This window comes from Condylostylus longicornis, unplaced genomic scaffold, assembly GCF_029603195.1.
Source record: "Condylostylus longicornis isolate FDR11 unplaced genomic scaffold, ASM2960319v2 ptg000026l, whole genome shotgun sequence".
Lineage (NCBI taxonomy): Eukaryota > Metazoa > Arthropoda > Insecta > Diptera > Dolichopodidae > Condylostylus > Condylostylus longicornis.
Window position 1 is genome coordinate 4,540,899 of NW_026577995.1, and position 18,474 is coordinate 4,559,372.

Genomic DNA, 18,474 nt, shown 5'->3' on the forward strand with positions numbered 1-18,474 from the left:
AAAACCTCAGATTTCAACAAATTTCTGCTTAAAAATCAAAATTTTCTAAAAAAATAAAAATAACGTTTACAAAGAAGGTTTTAATAAAATTCCCTGCAACTCCTAGACATAAATTCTTTTATGTTGATTTTTGTAAGAAAAAAGCGAAAGAAACTAATTCTAACAAATTCTAACAAAATCTTACTTTTAACCTAAGACATTTTGACATTTGTTTTTAAAATTTATTTGTTTAAATGTAATACGTATACACATTTAAAACACCTATTTTAACAAATTAATATTAACAACTAATTTAAATTTATTTAAAATCATTTAATTTCGTTTCTGATCTAATTTGATTTTAAAAACAAACCTAAAAAAAAAAAAAATTAAAACTTTCAAGATTATTAAAAAAAAATTACTTTGAAAAGTAATTTTTTTTATTCTAAAGATTAATTTTTTAAAATAAACGATGAAAAGAAAATGTTTTAATAAAAAAAAAAAAAAAAATGTTTTAAGACAATGTAAATTTTTTAAGGTATGTATGCATAACTACTTACCGTTGTATTTACTGCGTTCATATTTTGTTGCTGTTGTTGTTGCTGCTGTTGCTGTTGTTGTTGTTGCTGCTGTTGTTGCTGTTGTTGTTGCTGTTGATGTTGTTGATTTTGCTGTTGCTGTTGTTGCTGCTGCTGTTGTTGTTGCTGTAATGCATTTGCATCGATTTGTCCCTGATTAGCAGCAGTTGCATACCACCATTGTGTACCAGGTGATGCAGTTGCAGCGGCAGTTGCCATATTTAATGTACGATAATCATAACCGGTTGTATTAGAATTATTAGCATTTGAATTTGATGATGCAACAACCTGTGCCATTGTTGTAGCTGGATTCTGAAAACTACTAGCCATTTTATATGAAAATAATTGTTGTGTTGCTACACCAGATGTTGTACAATTATTTCTAGCATCATTATTATGTGCTTGCTGTTGTGCCTGTTGTACAACAACTTGATGTTGTTGTTGCAGTTGCTGTTGAACTTGTTGTTGCTGCTGTTGCTGTGCAGCTAATTGCTGTTGATGATGCTGATTAATTAAATGTTGATGATGTAAAGTTTGTTGGTCTTGCGTTGCAAGCGAGCCAGCAGCTGACCACCATACGGCATCACCACCGCTTCTAGTATCCCAAGCACCACGATGGTGCTCCGACATTTTTTATATTTTTTGTTTTTTAAATTTTTTATGGTATTTTTTTTTTTAATAATAAAATTACTAAATAAATTTTTTCAGAGAAAAATTTCGTTATGGAAAGTTTTAAAAAACAAAAATAAAAAAAATTTTCCTTTTTTTTTTTTGTAAAGATTTTGTTTTGTTTCTTATGAATTTTTTGGTTTTACTTGCGTAAAATTAAAATTTTTGTTTTTATAAGAGGAAAAATTTTTAAAGCGATTTTTTTAAAATGAAATTGCATTGAAATTTCAATTTATTTAAAAAAATTTATATTTTATACACATAGAGATATGTGAAAATATTTTTATTTATACATATATAAAACAAATATATATATACATATATATATATATATATACTTTACACTTTTTCCACAAACACAAAATTTTTTTTTTATAATTTTGGTTTCTATTTTATTAATTTTGGTTTCATTTTTTCATTTTTTATAATTTTAATTTAATTTTGTAATTTATCCTAAATTTAAATATATTTCTCTTTTATTTTTTTTTATTTTTGCAAATATAATTATTTTTTGATAACCATTCTACTAAATTTCAAGGCTTTGCGTTTTGCAATTTTCAAAATTTCACTTAATATAAAATATTTTTTTTTTTTTTTTTTTGTTGTAATTAATTTTCTTTGATTTACTAAATTAAATTTTAAAGCAACTATCAACAAAAAAATTTTTATGCTTTTTGGAAGAACTATATCTTTTTTTTTTATTATTTATTTATACATATTTATATATATATATATACATATATATATATGCATGTATATATATGTATATATATTATTCATTTATATTGAACTAGGAATTAAGACTTTTATTTAGCTTAAAAATTAGTTTCCTTAAAACAAAAAAAAAACTACTTTGTATAAAACACAAAATACAATATAAAAAAACGCGCGCTCTTCTTTCAAATATCCACTATGCTATGCTGGTATAATAAAAACTACAAAGGCAAACGTCGTAAATGCTTTAGCATAGCACTACTCTGCCTGACTCTTTTTACCGTTCACTCGTTTTTGTTGTGTGTGCGGCGTACCAAACCAATAAGGGTTCTTTCTCTCATTCTTTCTTTCATTATATTTGAGAATTGCCAAGTTGCCAAATTGTAATTGAGGAAATATTATATACATTTATATATTGTATATAGCATTCATACATGAATATAATATGTATATATATATATACATATATTTATAAATATTCCCATTTTATATTTTACACAAAAAAAAAATTATTTTTTCTATGTAAGAAATTTATAAAAGATGAATTTGTATACATACATATGTACATACATGCAGATTTTATAATTAAACAAAAATATTTTTTATGTTTTTAAACATGGAAATAAAAAAAGAATGTGTAATTTTATTTTTGAAACAATCGAAATGTTTTTTGTTCCTATTCATTTAGTTTAAAAACGTGTTTCTTGAAAATTATGTAGGTAATGGAGTGCAGAAAAGTATCCTTTTATTGAAATTATTAATATATGTACGTATATTTTATTTATGTACATATATGTATCTTTTAAATTAAATGTATGTATGTATGTATGTATATATGGATAGATGGGTATAAATATTTAATAGAAAAAAAATATTTAAACAAAATGTCGTTAAAGGTGCTTTCCTTACTTTCTTGTTTTTTTATTTTGTTTTTTGTATATTTAAAACAAAAGAGACGCTAGCCCTTGGCCACTAACACTTAGAAGATATAGAAGAAACAGAAGAAACGTAAAATATAATATGAAATAGCAGCTTTTTTTTACAAGACAATACAAATTTGAAAATATTTAAGTATACCCAATTTATATATAAAGCAGCGTATTGTGTATTTTTTGTATACATATATAGAAAATTTTCTGCTTGGAAGCAAAGGTGAATGTTTCGTTTTATACAAATATATTCACATGTGGTGTGTATATAAGCATGTAAAACTTGTATTTAAACGACGATATCTACATATACAAATTTATGCATATATATATATATACATATATTTCAAATACATATATGTAAAAGGTAAAATAAATTAATTCTTGAAATTGCACAGCATTGCCAGATTACTTTAGAAAAATATTTTCTTATGACGCATAAGTTGTTCTATAACAAATTTTAGCAATAAGGATAGTGCTGATTGATTTGACTCATAAGGTTGTGAGTTTATGTAATTTAGATTTGACAGACTATGCAATTATTAAGGATATTTGCAAAAAATATTTCAGGATAAAATTCAATTCTGACTAAGTATTAATTACGTTTTCTGTTTCTTTGAAAAGCTGCACATTCAAATATAATTTTAGATTTTTTTAATTAATGAAGAAAATTAATAAAATTTAATTATTAATGAAGAAAATACAAATAAAATTAGTGTAGGGATACATACATAAATTTTTCTTTGCCTAGTTCAAAATAACGATAATATAATAGGTTCTGAATACCCCCTGATTGTCATTTTAATCAAGAGACATTTTATATTTAAATATTTTATAATAAGAAAAATTGTTAAGTAAAAAATTACTATAGTTCTTTAACAAAAAAATTTTGCTTACTAATTAAATAAGAATAATTTTGTAAATTAATTTTCAAAATATTGGTTATCATTAATTAAAATACACAATTTTATATAATAAAAAAATAATGTGAAAATGTAATAATTTTTTAAATTTTGATTTAATATGAATTAAATAAAATATGGAATTATTTTTAGATGCAATTAATGGGCCTTATTCTGAGCAGCGAATCACTAAATGATAGTGATAAGTTTAATATTATTATTGTAAACACAAACCTATTCAAATAAATGATTCGTGTCCATAATAAAGTATTTTGAAACTTTTACGATATCATTATCATTTAGTGATTCGATACTCCGAATAAGCCCCAGTGATATTAATTTTAATCCATATCTGTAAATTAATAAGAAAATTTACTCAAAAAAAAATTGAAATGAAATGCGATCGAAATATTTTCATAATTTCGCGGTATAAAAAAATTTTTATACATGATTTATAAACAACAAATTAATTTCGTGGAATTGTACTTCATATTTTGAGTTATTTTAAGAAAAACTGCAGGTGCACATTGAAATTTCGATGACAAAAAAGAAAAAAAAAAAAAAACAATTCTAAATTTTGTAACGTTAAAGGTTTGTATTCATTACGAAACTGTAAAATACCTTTCTTATACTTATAATATGAATAATTAAATACAAAAACACAAATTTTAACATGAATATTAAAAACATGTACATAGAAAAAAGATAACTTTCAATAATAATTTTTTTTTTATTGATTATAAATGTAAACATTAAAATTACACGCGGTCTTTTCTATTATTCAGTGAGAACTTGAAATAAAAAAATATAATTGTACGTTTAAAATGTGAAAAAAAAAAATGCGCGCGACATAACTTACCAAAAAAAAAAATATTAAACAAAAAGTTTCCATGTGTTTATCTCAAAAAAAAAAAAAAATGTTAAAGAGAAACTCTCAAGGTTTGTTTTTAGCAAAAAAAAAAATAAAAAAAGTTCCAGTTGGAATACACATTTTTTTTACTGTTTCATTTTTATATTTTTATTATTATTATTATTTTTTTTTAATATTTAATGATGTATTTTCAATAAAGAAAAAATTGGTTAAAAAAATAATATTATTTTTTATGCCTATTACAATAAAATTAATAAAAAAGAAATTCACATTGCATAGACGAAATTGGCAACTGTGCACTTATAAATATGAAAACTAATACATTGAAACCGTTATTCTCATATTATTTTTCAACCGTATAAATGAATAATATGTAAATATTTATGTATATATAAAACTCTTAAATAAACACATAAATGAAAATTCATATTGTAGATACAAATATCTTTGTAGTGTTAGAAATTAAAAAATATTCGTTATATTTATATTTTTTTAATATTGAAAAGTATTAGGTGGAAATTTTATAACACACCAATATATAAATATTAACACAGCTGCATTTAAGTATGTATAATAAGATGTGAAAATAATTAAACAACATACTTTTATTAATATACATGTTTCTCTCGAGAGAATTTCAAAAAATTCTTTAAGAAACAAAAAAAAAAAAACAATTTTATAAATTTGTATATTAAATTTTGCCATTTTTGTATCTTTTCAAAATACACGTACATTTCACGAATTTTTATTTTTTTTTTTTTTTTGTAAAATACACACACAATATTTGTATATATATATATACATATTTTCAATACTAACGCAATTATTTAACCGGTTTCAAATACAATCAAATGGGACGCAATATAAAATAACTAACACTTATTAACAAACGCGCCATCATGCGCCAAATTTTTCATCCAAGCACCAGCAGGCATATAAAGTTATATTGATGGCTGTGTTGTGCCAAGAAATTGGAAAAATTGTAACAGAAAGAAAAAAAATTTTTTTATTTTTTTTTTTATTTGAAGCAATTTAAATTTTAATTTTTAAAAAACAAAATGAAAAAGCAAAAAAATTTTCTTATTAATTTAATTTTAGTTTATAAATTTAATACGTAGTTAAAATTTTTTAAATATTTTATATTTTTAATATAAATTATTATATTTATATACATTTTCCATATTTTTATTGTGTATTTCTTAATATATGTACATATTGCATTAATTTTTTTATATTTAAATTTAATTATAGAAACCATTTATTAATAAATTATCAAAATTAAATATTTTAATTTTTATTTTACAATTGTATTTATTTTCCAAACTTAAATTTAAATTCAAAAAACATAAAAATTATAAAAAGAAAATTTTTAATGTTAATTAAAAATGTTGTATGCGCTATGAATGGCGTCATATCAAATTTTTACAAATATTCAAGTTTCCACACAAATTTTGTAATAGCTCTTTTAAATTTTAAGATTTTATTTGAAAAATTTCCGATAAGCTATGTTTTGTTTTTTTAAATTATAGAATCATAATTTTTGAAAAATTTAAACTACATATATTTAGAAAAATATATATATATTAATTAATTAAATAAAATAAGAAATTATACATATACATACATAAGTATGTATGTATGTGCAAATAGATAAAATTAATATTTATACAAAAATCACCGCATTTTCTTAATTGAATTTCTTCAAATGTCATAAATAAAAAAGGCTAACTATATCTGGATTTAAAAATTAAAATTAATTATTTATAAAAAAAAACTTATTATTCTTTGACACTTTAAAAAATTTAAAAATTTAAAATTTAGGACTAACAATCTAACAAAATTTGGGTGCGGTATACGCAGAAGAGAATTTTAAATATTTATTTCGTAAGAGCCATGCATCGAAAAAAGAAAACTCGCATACGACAAAATTTTGTATTTCCATAAATATTTCCTACTAATATAAAGTTTCTAGCCATCTCACATAAAAACTATAAAAAAAAAAATTATCAAAATGACATTATTTTTCTGAATATCCTTTTTCTAACCCTGTATTCAAATTTTCCCATAAATATTGCATACACTTTTGGGTCAACTGTATGATATTAAGTATACACACAGAATACATGTAGCCTAATTGTATGCAATGAAGCTTGATATTGAACATATTGAAATTTATTAATTATCGACACAACAATCATGTGTCCAATAAATGTAAATTATGTCTAAAATAATTTTCTGATTAAAAAAAATCATATTCGCACTTATTATTCATAATATATGTATATATACAAACTACTTTGGACGCTCAAGGTACATACTTATTTATACTCCAAATTTGGAAAAATTCAGAGAATCCAAATTTAGAAAATCTTCCTTTCTTCTAAAATTTTATCGATTTTCACAGTTTCCGTTATAAAGGCAATCATTTAACTTCATAAATTTCCAATTTTAAACATAAGTACATATTTAATTTTATTATGTACATATTATATGCAAAAAATTTAAGAAAAAATAAAATACGAGTGGAAAAAATGTAGTGAAAAAAGTCTTCTATGTTTTACAAAATATCACATTTCTCTTTAATAAATTAAATCTAGAGTTCATATTTATACGATTAGAATATTAGATAGAGTTTTTACTAACAAAATCAATTAATTGAAATAATTCTCTTATTACCATATAACATTGCATAAATCTGGGGGACATTAATAATTTTCTAATTTACTATTATTAGATTGATTACTAATTATTTTATATAAGCACAATTAGAAGGGAGTTTACTCTTGGATAAAAAGACGTTTACTGTAACAATTTTAAATTTTTATTATTCGTAATTTTGAAGATATAAGTGATCAAAAATTGACATTTCGAAAATTTTGATATTGAAATCTATAAACTGCCAAAGTGAGAGACTAATTCGAGTAGGAAAAAAATTGTTACGAGAATAGAACTTCTTTTGTTTTTGGAACAATAATGCGTCAAAAACTAGAATTTTCACGATTTTGGAGAGTTATGATTTGATGGGGAGGGAGAATATAAAAAAAAACTTATATTTTATTTTACAATTTGTGTACAAAATTTCATTTTTTATCTACCATTTTTTCATTTGAAAATATTTTAATTTTTAAATGTGTGTATGTATGTATTTATGTAAATATTTTAGAATCCAAATTGATTAAACAGCATTTAATCCAAATAAATTATAAATCGCGTCACCTATTTGTAAATTTTTGAATCATAATTTTTTGATTATAAACGAAAGGACGAAAGAGACCTATTTAAAAACAAAAAAAAATTAATTTAGAAAGTTTTAATATTTTCGTTAAGTGCACAAAATCTAATGTTAATAACGAAAAGTAATACACAATTAATTAATACTCATTTTTCCCAAACGAAAAATTTAATTTTCGTTTTTGTTTTTCTTTTCTTAATTTGATTAAAAAATAATTTTTGGTTTTTTTGTTTTTTGCTTTTTTTTTAAATATTCAATTAACGTATAGTTTTTTTTGTATGTATCTGCATCCGCCTTTAAATCTAGCTGACATGCATTATGTAAAAGTAAGAAATTTTAAAAGGGAAGTGAGATTTTTTCAAAAGAACTGAAATAAAAAATGAAAAAAAAATAAACGAAAAAACAAGACAAATATCACCCCCCTTATGTACACATAGAGAGAGAGATACCCGCATTCAATACTTTTTGTTTCATTTATATATAAATGTGTAAAATATATATGTACATCTACTCATGTGTGTTTATTATATATATTTTTGTACAAACACTATATTATATTTTTATATAGACAAATATTGTACACACATATAGACGTAGATCAATTTAAAATAATTTCTTCTGACTGTAATACATAAAATAGGGTGAATGAATTTTGACAAACACAAAAATTTCCAGATTCTAAATAAAAAAAATAAAATAAAAATATAATTAACTAATTTTTTTTTTGCTCTTTAATGAGAGAAATTCACGATTATAAAATAACCGGCTTCAGAAAATATAAAAAAAAAACCATAGGACTGCCAATTTCGTTAAAGATAAAAATTTTTCTTTAAGATTATTCTTCAAATGTGCCATTTTTTTCATGTTTTGCTATTGCATTTTTTATTTAATTTCTCAATTTTCTCAACTTTTATTATTCACGACTATAGGTACATTTATAATCCACACATTATGATATCTGACGTAAACAATACAGAATTGCCAATAATAGTGATATGAATAATGGCTTAGATTTTTAGAGTGTATGCATATACCTATATGTATGAATAAATTTGACCTTAAATTGAAAATATATTGACTAATAAATCATTACTCTATATAGTTATACAAAATCGCTAAATAATTTTGAAATAATTCAAATTTTCTATTTCATTCTATATTTGAATTAAAAAATGTTTTGCTACAAATATTATAATTTAATAATATTTATTTTAAAAAACTATTATTATTATTATTATTATTATGGTATTGAAATGTTTTTAAAGAGTCCGATACAGTTGATGTCACTAAGACCGAAATTGACGCGGTTATGGAAATTGTCATCTCGTATCACGATTTTTTTGACATATTATCGATTTTTTTATGTATACTGAATACAAAATTTATACATGTGTGCATAATGAGTTCCAAGAAACTCAAAATGCGCTAAGCTATTTTTATCGACTTTGAAGTTTTACTTTCGTAATTATTTACAATTTGATAATAAACCGATTAAAATTTTTATTAACACTAATCAAATATAGCCAATGCATTTTCTATAATGTATGTGATAAGATCTATAATCTAAATTTACTAAAAAATTTAATAAGGCTAAAAATGTAAGCTTAAAAATTCTAAAATTCAGTATCCTACAAAATCTTCTGTATGCTTGAATTTTGCAAGCAATCAATAAGCGCTGACATCCTTAACCAAGGCACATCAACATGTGACAAATTGCTTTTTTTTTTAAATAATAAATATCAACATAACGTAATCAATCAGTCTATTTCTTGTCTGCTATTTCAAACCCATGATAGAATTTTTTACAGATGACCGAATTTTAAAAATTCCTAGTTATCAAATTTTTCCTAAAAAAAAAGTTTATAATTATAATAATTATCAAAATTTTATTAATTGTAATTTTTGATTTTAAATTTTTACTCATTTGAACTGATAGCAAAGTACTATTTTTCATAAAAGTGTCCCCATATCAGTTTCGCTGTTTAAATGAATTTTAGAATTACGTTATTTAGAAATTTACTATTTAAGTCTATCTAGATGATTATTGTGAATTCCGAACAATTTTTAAAAATCCGATGTGACCAGCACATAACAAATTTAATGCGCAAGACATTACACAAATGCTGCATAAAATTATGAAAATAACTTTTAAATACTTCTTTCAAATTTTAAGAACACTAGTAAGACCTATACTTTACCTATACAAATGTGAATTTGGCTCTTAGTAAAGTTTCACTTTTTTTAACTTATTCCAATTGGGAGCATTACGATCTTCCACTTTAGGTCATTGAGCTAACTAGGTAATGACCAGCTTGCCGTAGTATACTTTCACTTTATGCCATCCGAATGCTCCGAAAAGCTCTTCAATAATTTCCCATAGCAAACTGAACTCAGATATTAAATTTCGACAAATTCCGTCAATTAGTTCCTTAGATATGTTAAAACATGTAAAAATCGACCCCTAGTTCGGTTTCCAAGCCCTGATATTCCCAAAAGTTTTATAAATTCATTGTTTTAACACCCTAAATTCATGCATATATTTAATTTCTCTTTATATGAGCAAAAACGTATATTTGATCTGCAGTAAACGTTCAGTTTCTTCCAAAAGTTAGATGGAAGGTATTGTTGATCGAAGCTTATACATAGATATTTCAAGTTATTATGTTTAATATTTTATATAAAATGATGGAAAATTTAAAACCGTCCTGTAAAAAGTCCTAGTTCCCGAGTGCCTAACATACGTATCTCGTAAATTGATCAAGTTCAGCTAAATTTGATATACACACGTGCACACTCAGACTAACTACATCTTCCTAAATATAGATTATTTACCCTTCCCAACTATTGAGAAGTACGTTTCCACCGAAAACTCGATATGCGAAATTTGGTGTGATCACATAACCTCCATTATTGTATGCGCATTGCATACAATGAAAAGTCGATAAAAAGGAAAACAGTTTGGTTACAATAAATATTTCTTTTTTTTGCAAATAAAAACAGAATCACTTTTCCATACTGTAAGCACTAAAAATATGTACAAATAAAAAACTAAATTCTTTACTTAGCTAAGTAATCCCAATTTTGGGAATTTACCTTAAAATTATCTTTTAATTATGTGAACAAATTTTTGTGGTTGTGTATTAAAAAATGAAAATTTATTGTTACTTCAATTTAATGAAAGTTATACAATTGAATATTTTTAAAAAAAGTTACAAGACCATTCTGCAATAATGTTGCTAGAATGCAATGACTGCAAAATTATGAATTTGTGCAATGGTTTTCATAATTTTTCCTATTCATTGTGCTACTAAATAAATTTAAACAACTCGCGGAAAATCAATGAACCTTTTATATATTTTATTTATGTATATAATTTTTTTAAAACTCCATATTGCTTTGATAACAGGATTAAATTTACTTTAACTTTTGCAATACTATCGAATAAAAATTGAGAATTCCTAAGTCCATAACAAAAATATCGGAATGCTCAAATTTTCAAATTCCAGTTTCTAAATATATTTTTGGACTTAAAAGGGCAAACCTTGAAAATACAAAAAAACCCGTACTCAACTAATTAGAAATTCAAAACTTATTTTTTAGCGACATCTGTTACAAAATTTTTGTACTAAGAATGCAAGTAAGATATAATATCTATTTTTTTGGTTACAATTTTATTGTATATGATTACAAAATTTAAAAATAAATTTGAACAACATATTTTTTTAATACAAAACAAAATTTAAAATTTTTTAGATTAAACAAACTTTTGTAATCAACTTTTGGAATTTCTCAATGTAAGAGTTCTTATATGGGAACTTGCTCAACCTAGCCCTAACATAAACAACAAAAAATTTGTAAATTTCGATATGCCTATTTATTTTAACACCTACTGTATAAAAATATGTTTAAACCAGATCTTACTCGGTTGAAGTTGAAAAAAAAAACTCGTGATATACCTGTCAACTTTTTCTTATTCATGAGTTTAGTTTGTCATCTTAGGTATTTCTTTCCACTTAAAAGAAAGTGCTTATACGAGAAAGACTCAGATGTGCTTTTGATTTTTTCACAAAGTTCGTGAAAAGAATGACCTAGTTTATAATTTGCCTCTTCGCATGACAAATAGTGCAATATTGTATCACTTAACAACTTGCCAATTGAAGAGCATTTATTAAGGGCTATTAAAACATATATAAGATAAGTTTCACATGGTAAAATATAAAAGATTCTTCTCAAAAAAAATATTTATGGGCGTGTTTTGAATGTACAAAAAAATTTTTCCTTTCCTGTGATTCATACATTTAGCAATTGCCAATGCAAAATGACTCTTACTTAATTAAAACTTAAGCTTTGTGTAAGTCGGGTATAATCCAAGAGAGACCGTTTGTATATTTCTTACACAAAAACAAAAAACATTAAAATGTCGAATTTCTGTAAGAAAAATCACTACATTCTTACGTTAAGGAAAAGTGATATTTGGTATTCAACTAACTTAATCAAAAATTTATATCAAAATGCATTCCTTACAGTAACTGCATTCAATGATGTAATTTTTGTAACAAAGCCGTAAAATATATATATATATAAATCATGCTTTAAAATTATAAACCTGAATTAGTTACACGATTAATAAAAATTTCAAGTAATAAAACTGAAAAAAAACTTAAAAATGAAAATACAATCATAAATTCTTTTTCCTAATGACTTGTTTACAAAAAAATCCGAATGCTACAATCCGAATACAGGTGCAATAGTCTTTAGTTACCCGTTCAAAATTATGTTGAGCATAAGTAATTACAAAAATTATATTAAAATATGTAAGTATTAAATATCTGCATATCGCATTTCATTTCATTCATTATATAGTATCCCCCAAAATAGCAAAAGATGCCTAAAATGAGATAATTTTGCAAAAATGAAATGCGTTTTTATTATTCTTAGATAAAAATTCTTAATAATATTTTTATTAACAGTTATCAAAAATATTATACTACCTTTAATTTTACTAATTGTACAATCAGTTTTGTATTTTTTTTATAGTTTTCCTATACAATAAATTGATTTGATTAATATTTTCATTGGTCATCTCAAAACACGAATTATCTAATTCAATATAAAACATTTGTAAACTCGAACCTTGTTTTTAAATTTTTTAAATGGGGCAATGTTATTCTAGGAGAATATAATGGGGTAGGTGTATGTAAAACCTATCAATTATAAGTATGATTCAAGATTTACTTACAACTTGTGAAACATTTGAAAATTAAAGTTATACAAATTAATAAAATTTAACAGCGTAAAGCCAGATAATAAACACGATTGTGTACATTTTTAGGTTTTCAATTCAATAAGTTATTAGTTATACATCATTTTTGTTGTATCTTAATTATATTTCAATTACTTAATCAATACAGATTACGTATTTATATGGTAAGACGTGAACACTAGCTACTTAAATTTCCAGGAATATTAATTTCTTTTCATTATCATTCACTATCAAAATATTTACTTTAATAAAATAAATATTAGAATTACAAAAATATGCATGTATTTCAAAAATAAAGAAATTTAGAAATGGTGTCTTTAATTTCCTTTCGAATATTAATAATTTTTTGTTTTAAAAATTATTAAAACAAATTTCACGTGCTTCTGCAATTATGAAAATGCACCTTTATATGTTGGTATTTATTAGATAGGAATTTAATGACAGACAAATACATAGAAAATGACATGAAAATATCGAAAATTGTAAGGCGCAATTTATTACTTTGCGATGTTTTATAATATGTATATATACATGTATATACCAAAAATATGTACATTATATATGTATATACAAAAAAAAACCTAACTCCACAACAAAAAAAAAAAAAAAAATTACTGAAAAACTTATTACAAATTGTCTTAAAAGTTACGTTTAAGTTTTTTTATTATTTGAAAATTAAAAATTTCCTAAATGATTTCCAATATATAAAATAAATAAATGTCTAAATTTAAATTCTAAAAAAATTTTCGATGTTATTGTCCGCCATATTTTGTGTTTGTGAAAAAATGCTTATCTTGTTTTGGTTTCTTTTTTCTACTTTTAATTTCAGAAACAATTAAATATTTTTAATTCTGATTGGATTTGAAAATTTTATTATAATTATAACAAAATCTATTAATATTTTCAATTTGTATAAATCCTTTATTTTATTAAAAAAAAAAAAAAAAAAAAAGTTATAATTTCGGTGGCCATTTGCCGCTTGCACCACAACACAACTTATTCTTTAACGTAAGAGATGCAAACCTTGAAAAACTACATTTTACTCGGGTTACTTGTTTTATTTTTATAAAATTTCACTTATAAACTAATAATTTATTAATGATGCAATAATTTAACAAATTGTTTAAGAATATCATCGTGATTTATTTATGTATTTTTCAAAATTTATAATTGCAAAATCATTAAATAACTTACCTGAATATGCTCCATAAGTACAGGAATATAAAAAAAAACCTTCTTTCAATGGGAACTATACACACAATACAAACGAAGTAAAAAACATTCGCAAAATAATTCGTAATCTTTTGTATTATCGTATAAAACTACTTTTTATAAACTCAACTAGTTGTCTCTTGTAGTTAGGTAAAAAGTATTTGTTTGAAAGAGACAGAAAAGAGAAGCTTTTTGTTTTATGTACTTTTATTGTTGTATTTCCTACATTTGTGTGTACACAAAATTGTGCGTCAGTGCCGTCACTCTGTATATTTTAAAAAAATTTTGTAGAAATTAAAAAATCTATTGATTTTTTTTTTAATTATTACTGTTTACTTAGTTATTTTTAACTTTATTAACTTAAAATATATTTTGAAAATTAAAATATTAACTATTATTCAAGAATATCCATTAAAACTGAAAATAACTAGCGTTTTCTTTTATACAACCCGACAGTATGTAATGTTAATATTAACGTACGATCCAAGAATTATAATTCTACTTTTGCGATGAAATAACTATATAGCCTTGTTTGTATAGATATGTACTTATGTATTTTTGTATGTACTTTAACCTACGAAAATAATAAATTGTGTTTGTATAAAATCAAAAGCCGAATGGTCTTTGGAGAATTTTGACATTAAAATGAATAAACTGACATCTACGGGAAATTTTTAACCCCTTAATTTTTTGGTTTTATACAAATACTGCAATGCACATTACTTTTTGTTGTTTTATTAAATTTAATTTTAGTTTTGTTAAAATAAATTTTTTAATTAATGTTGTATATCAAAAAGCAATTTATTTTATGCTGTTTAGATTTTTTTGTTTTTCCAAAATTTATTAACTTTTTAGACGCAATTTTAAAGGAATAATGCTTAATTTTTCTTTGTACGAAAATGAAATAACAACTCTACAATGAGAATCACAAAACATGAACTTTCTGAGTCCCTCAATCAAACTTATAAACGTTGAAAATGTCTTCTTTTGCAATTTCGTATAATAGTTATTATAATAAAGAAAAAGACGTTTTTATTTCAATTTGAATTCTCTCACGTTTTTATTAAATATGTACGTTAAAATGTATTTGATTCAAAATTATCTGCATTTGCAAAATTTGACATACACACTTTGCGAAAATTTCAAAAGAGTAAGATTTTCGATTTCATAGAGCTCATTATGTTTTATCTAAAATTATTGCTTTCAAAAATTAAAAATCATAATCTTAATTGAAGGTTGGTGTATTTAAATAAGAGATTTGCTAATTTTTTAATTGAAATTTTAATTTTTATATCAAAAAAGTAATAAATGCAAATTTAAAAAGCTTCTTTAAAAATATAGAAGTCAGTTATTCATATATGTATGTACATGATAACATTAGAAACTTTTCTTACTGCTGCCTTAAATAATAAACCAAAAAAACGAATTTTTTAAAAGAGTTGTCATGCTTATAAAAAGATCTTAAGACAAATATATGAAATAATAAACGAAAAATCGAAAGAGTTTCCTTTTGTAGTTGGTCAACATATGCACTGACATAAAAACTTAATGCAAGCTTTTTCAAAACTACATTAAAATCTTTATGTTTGCTTTTACAGATTAAACATCTTCAGATCAATTATCAATTAGTCCACCAACTTGCTATGTTTACAATATGCAAAAACTAAATTGAATAATGGATAAATAGCATAATATATGTTTTTATTGTTATTTCAAATAAAAAAAAATAGTTTCAGTTCAATGTCCAATATGATAAACAAAAAATTTGTCAATTAAAATTTCGAGAACAATTCTGTGAAGTTTCCGATTGTATTAGATAGATACTAGTGTTCTTTTTACAATCAAGAGAGCATAATATAAAATCTCAATCGTGTTCTTCGTACTTGAGAAATAAATTTCCGATTTCATAGAGCTTATTATGTCAAATTTAAAATGACAGTTTTTGAAGCTAAAATCCATTAGTTAATATTGTTTTTTAAATGTTTAGTGAAACTTGAAATGTTAACAAAATGTGAAAGGTTTTAGCGGCAAAGGTTTAAATCAGTCTGAACTAAAACAAAATACATATCTTTTTTTTTTTGAAGTTTAATAAAATTGTTTTTAAAGGGACACATGCTAAAATTTTTAGACAAATGATGTTTTCTATCATCTTGCATCTGTTTTTTTGCGTAATTTTCTCATGTCTCATTGTATTCTATTTAAGATAATAATATGTATTCCCTCCTTTACATTACAAAAAATCTGTCAGCCGTGATTTCATCCGTTGTTTTGTGTCAGTAATTATTTTAATTTAGCTGCTAATTTGTTTTATTAAGTACGAGTATAAATGAATTTTTTTCAACTTTCAAACGAATTTTGGATTTTGGACCTTAAATCGAATGAGTTCAGTTCCGATATTGATTCGGATTTTCATTTCTTATTTTCTTATACACATTTGAATCTTATCCACAAAATCTGTTAATTACTCCATTTCAAATAAATAATCATTTAACAAGATTGTCAAAAACATATGACTTTCAGTTATACGTAGATGTACATATATTTTGTAAAGACAGATAGGAATAGGAAATCATAAAGGCGAATTGTTTATTTAGATTTTTCACAATGTGAGTCTACGATGTCCATGTCTGGATTTTAGAAATATCTAGATCTTTTAAAGGCAATAAGCGTTATATTTTGGTTAGAAATTTGTCGTCTTTATATTTATCAAAAATAAAACAGAGTACTTCCCAATACATTTCGAAAGTAACAATTTCCATTATTTGCGAAGTTTAGGAAGCTTCCAAAACAATCACACACAATTAGTTTTGTATTATAACGACTAACTTACTTAATATCAAACGAATAGAAAATACTTAAAACATTAAAATATAAATCTTAAAATTATTCATTTATATAATCCTTTATGGTCAATATTAAATCAGATAATCTGCTTGATTCAAATAAAACTACTTTTCTGAATGGCAACATTGTACTATCACCTTCTAACCAATCACCCGACATGCCAGAGTCTGCCTCATGCTCTACAGAATATTCAAAACTAAATTGAGCTTCTTTGCATATGATTTCTTCCTCTTGATTTGAATAAAAGTCCTCTGTAGGTTTATTTTTTTTACCTTTTTTCCTATAGAATTTCACGATTATCATGTAATATTTAAAATCATACGGCATATGTTTTTCTTTAGCACGCTTAATTTCTCTATATAAATTTTCTAGCAATGGAACTGAAATTTGTGCAGGAATATTTACAAATCTCTCATTAATCAGAAATCCTACATGTTGGTCGACATTATTTAAAATTGTTTTAAATTGTTCAAAGGTATCTTCCGAAGCATTTTTTTCTGCCTTTTCCACAATGAATTCGTGCAATTCTTCAATACATTTTGAACTTCTTTTGGACATCATATTTACTACTGATGTAATACCAAATATTACATTTGAATCACATAGTTCATCATCTTCCTCTTCATCAATTTCGCTTTGTATAACAACACTCCCAATATAATTTTGTTCTAAAATAAGATGAAAGCACTATTCAATTTAACTCAATTATATCTTTATATTTTTCAAAGACATTAAAATTTCTGTTAATAGTACCTACCTATAATAATTTCTGAAAGCTGTGAAAGATTTATATGAGCTTTAAGAAACAATTGTTGCAATAACTGCCGTATACCATGAAAGTCAATGTCGAGAGGGTTTCTTCCTTCGAAATCTACTTGTATTTCCTAGAACATTGGAATTTTTTTTTGATTCATTGTACAATAACAATTTTAAATCTACGTATATCAAAATATTTCCATTACTTTACCTCGTTTCCTTTATAGGCATCTGGATGTGGACCATCGTCTTCTGAACTGGAAGACTCTTTATCAGAATCCATTTTATCCTGTTCTAAGTTCTTTTTTTTATTAGCTGACATTTTATTTTTTGAGAGTGTATAGAAGATTGGTTTAAGCAAAAATGATTATTTTAATTAACACGTGTATTTTATGATTTATATTTTAGCTACCCAAATATCAATCAAACAAATCTAGTGACAAATATAACATGGTATGAAATTCTTGATACTGTATATACTAAGTACATACTATTTATTGTTGAGAAATGTCAAAGTTAACATCA

General features: G+C 23.6%; 2 protein-coding genes across 3 annotated transcripts in view; both read right to left on the reverse strand.

Moving 5' to 3' along the window:
- LOC129607149 (high mobility group protein DSP1) overlaps positions 1 to 14,829 on the reverse strand; it is a 49,774-nt gene extending 34,945 nt beyond the window's left edge. The window contains exons 1-2 of one of the 2 annotated variants that reach the window (XM_055517902.1): positions 14,332 to 14,829; positions 540 to 1,049 (exon numbers count right to left, since the gene is read on the reverse strand). In XM_055517902.1, coding sequence (XP_055373877.1) covers positions 540 to 1,049; positions 14,332 to 14,346 — 525 coding nt within the window. In that variant the 5' untranslated portion in view covers positions 14,347 to 14,829. Of the gene's footprint in view, positions 1 to 539; positions 1,360 to 14,331 lie in introns of those variants that run through there. The other variant, XM_055517901.1, reaches the window with a different exon arrangement.
- A 2,195-nt stretch (positions 14,830 to 17,024) lies between these two features.
- On the reverse strand, positions 17,025 to 18,387 carry LOC129607146 (protein BCCIP homolog). The gene is made up of 3 exons (XM_055517895.1): positions 18,161 to 18,387; positions 17,951 to 18,077; positions 17,025 to 17,861 (listed from the first exon to the last, which is right to left on the reverse strand). The coding sequence occupies exons 1-3, from the start codon at positions 18,269 to 18,271 to the stop codon at positions 17,233 to 17,235; spliced, it is 867 nt and encodes a 288-aa protein (XP_055373870.1). The 5' UTR covers positions 18,272 to 18,387; the 3' UTR covers positions 17,025 to 17,232.
- Between the last annotated feature and the right edge of the window lie 87 nt (positions 18,388 to 18,474).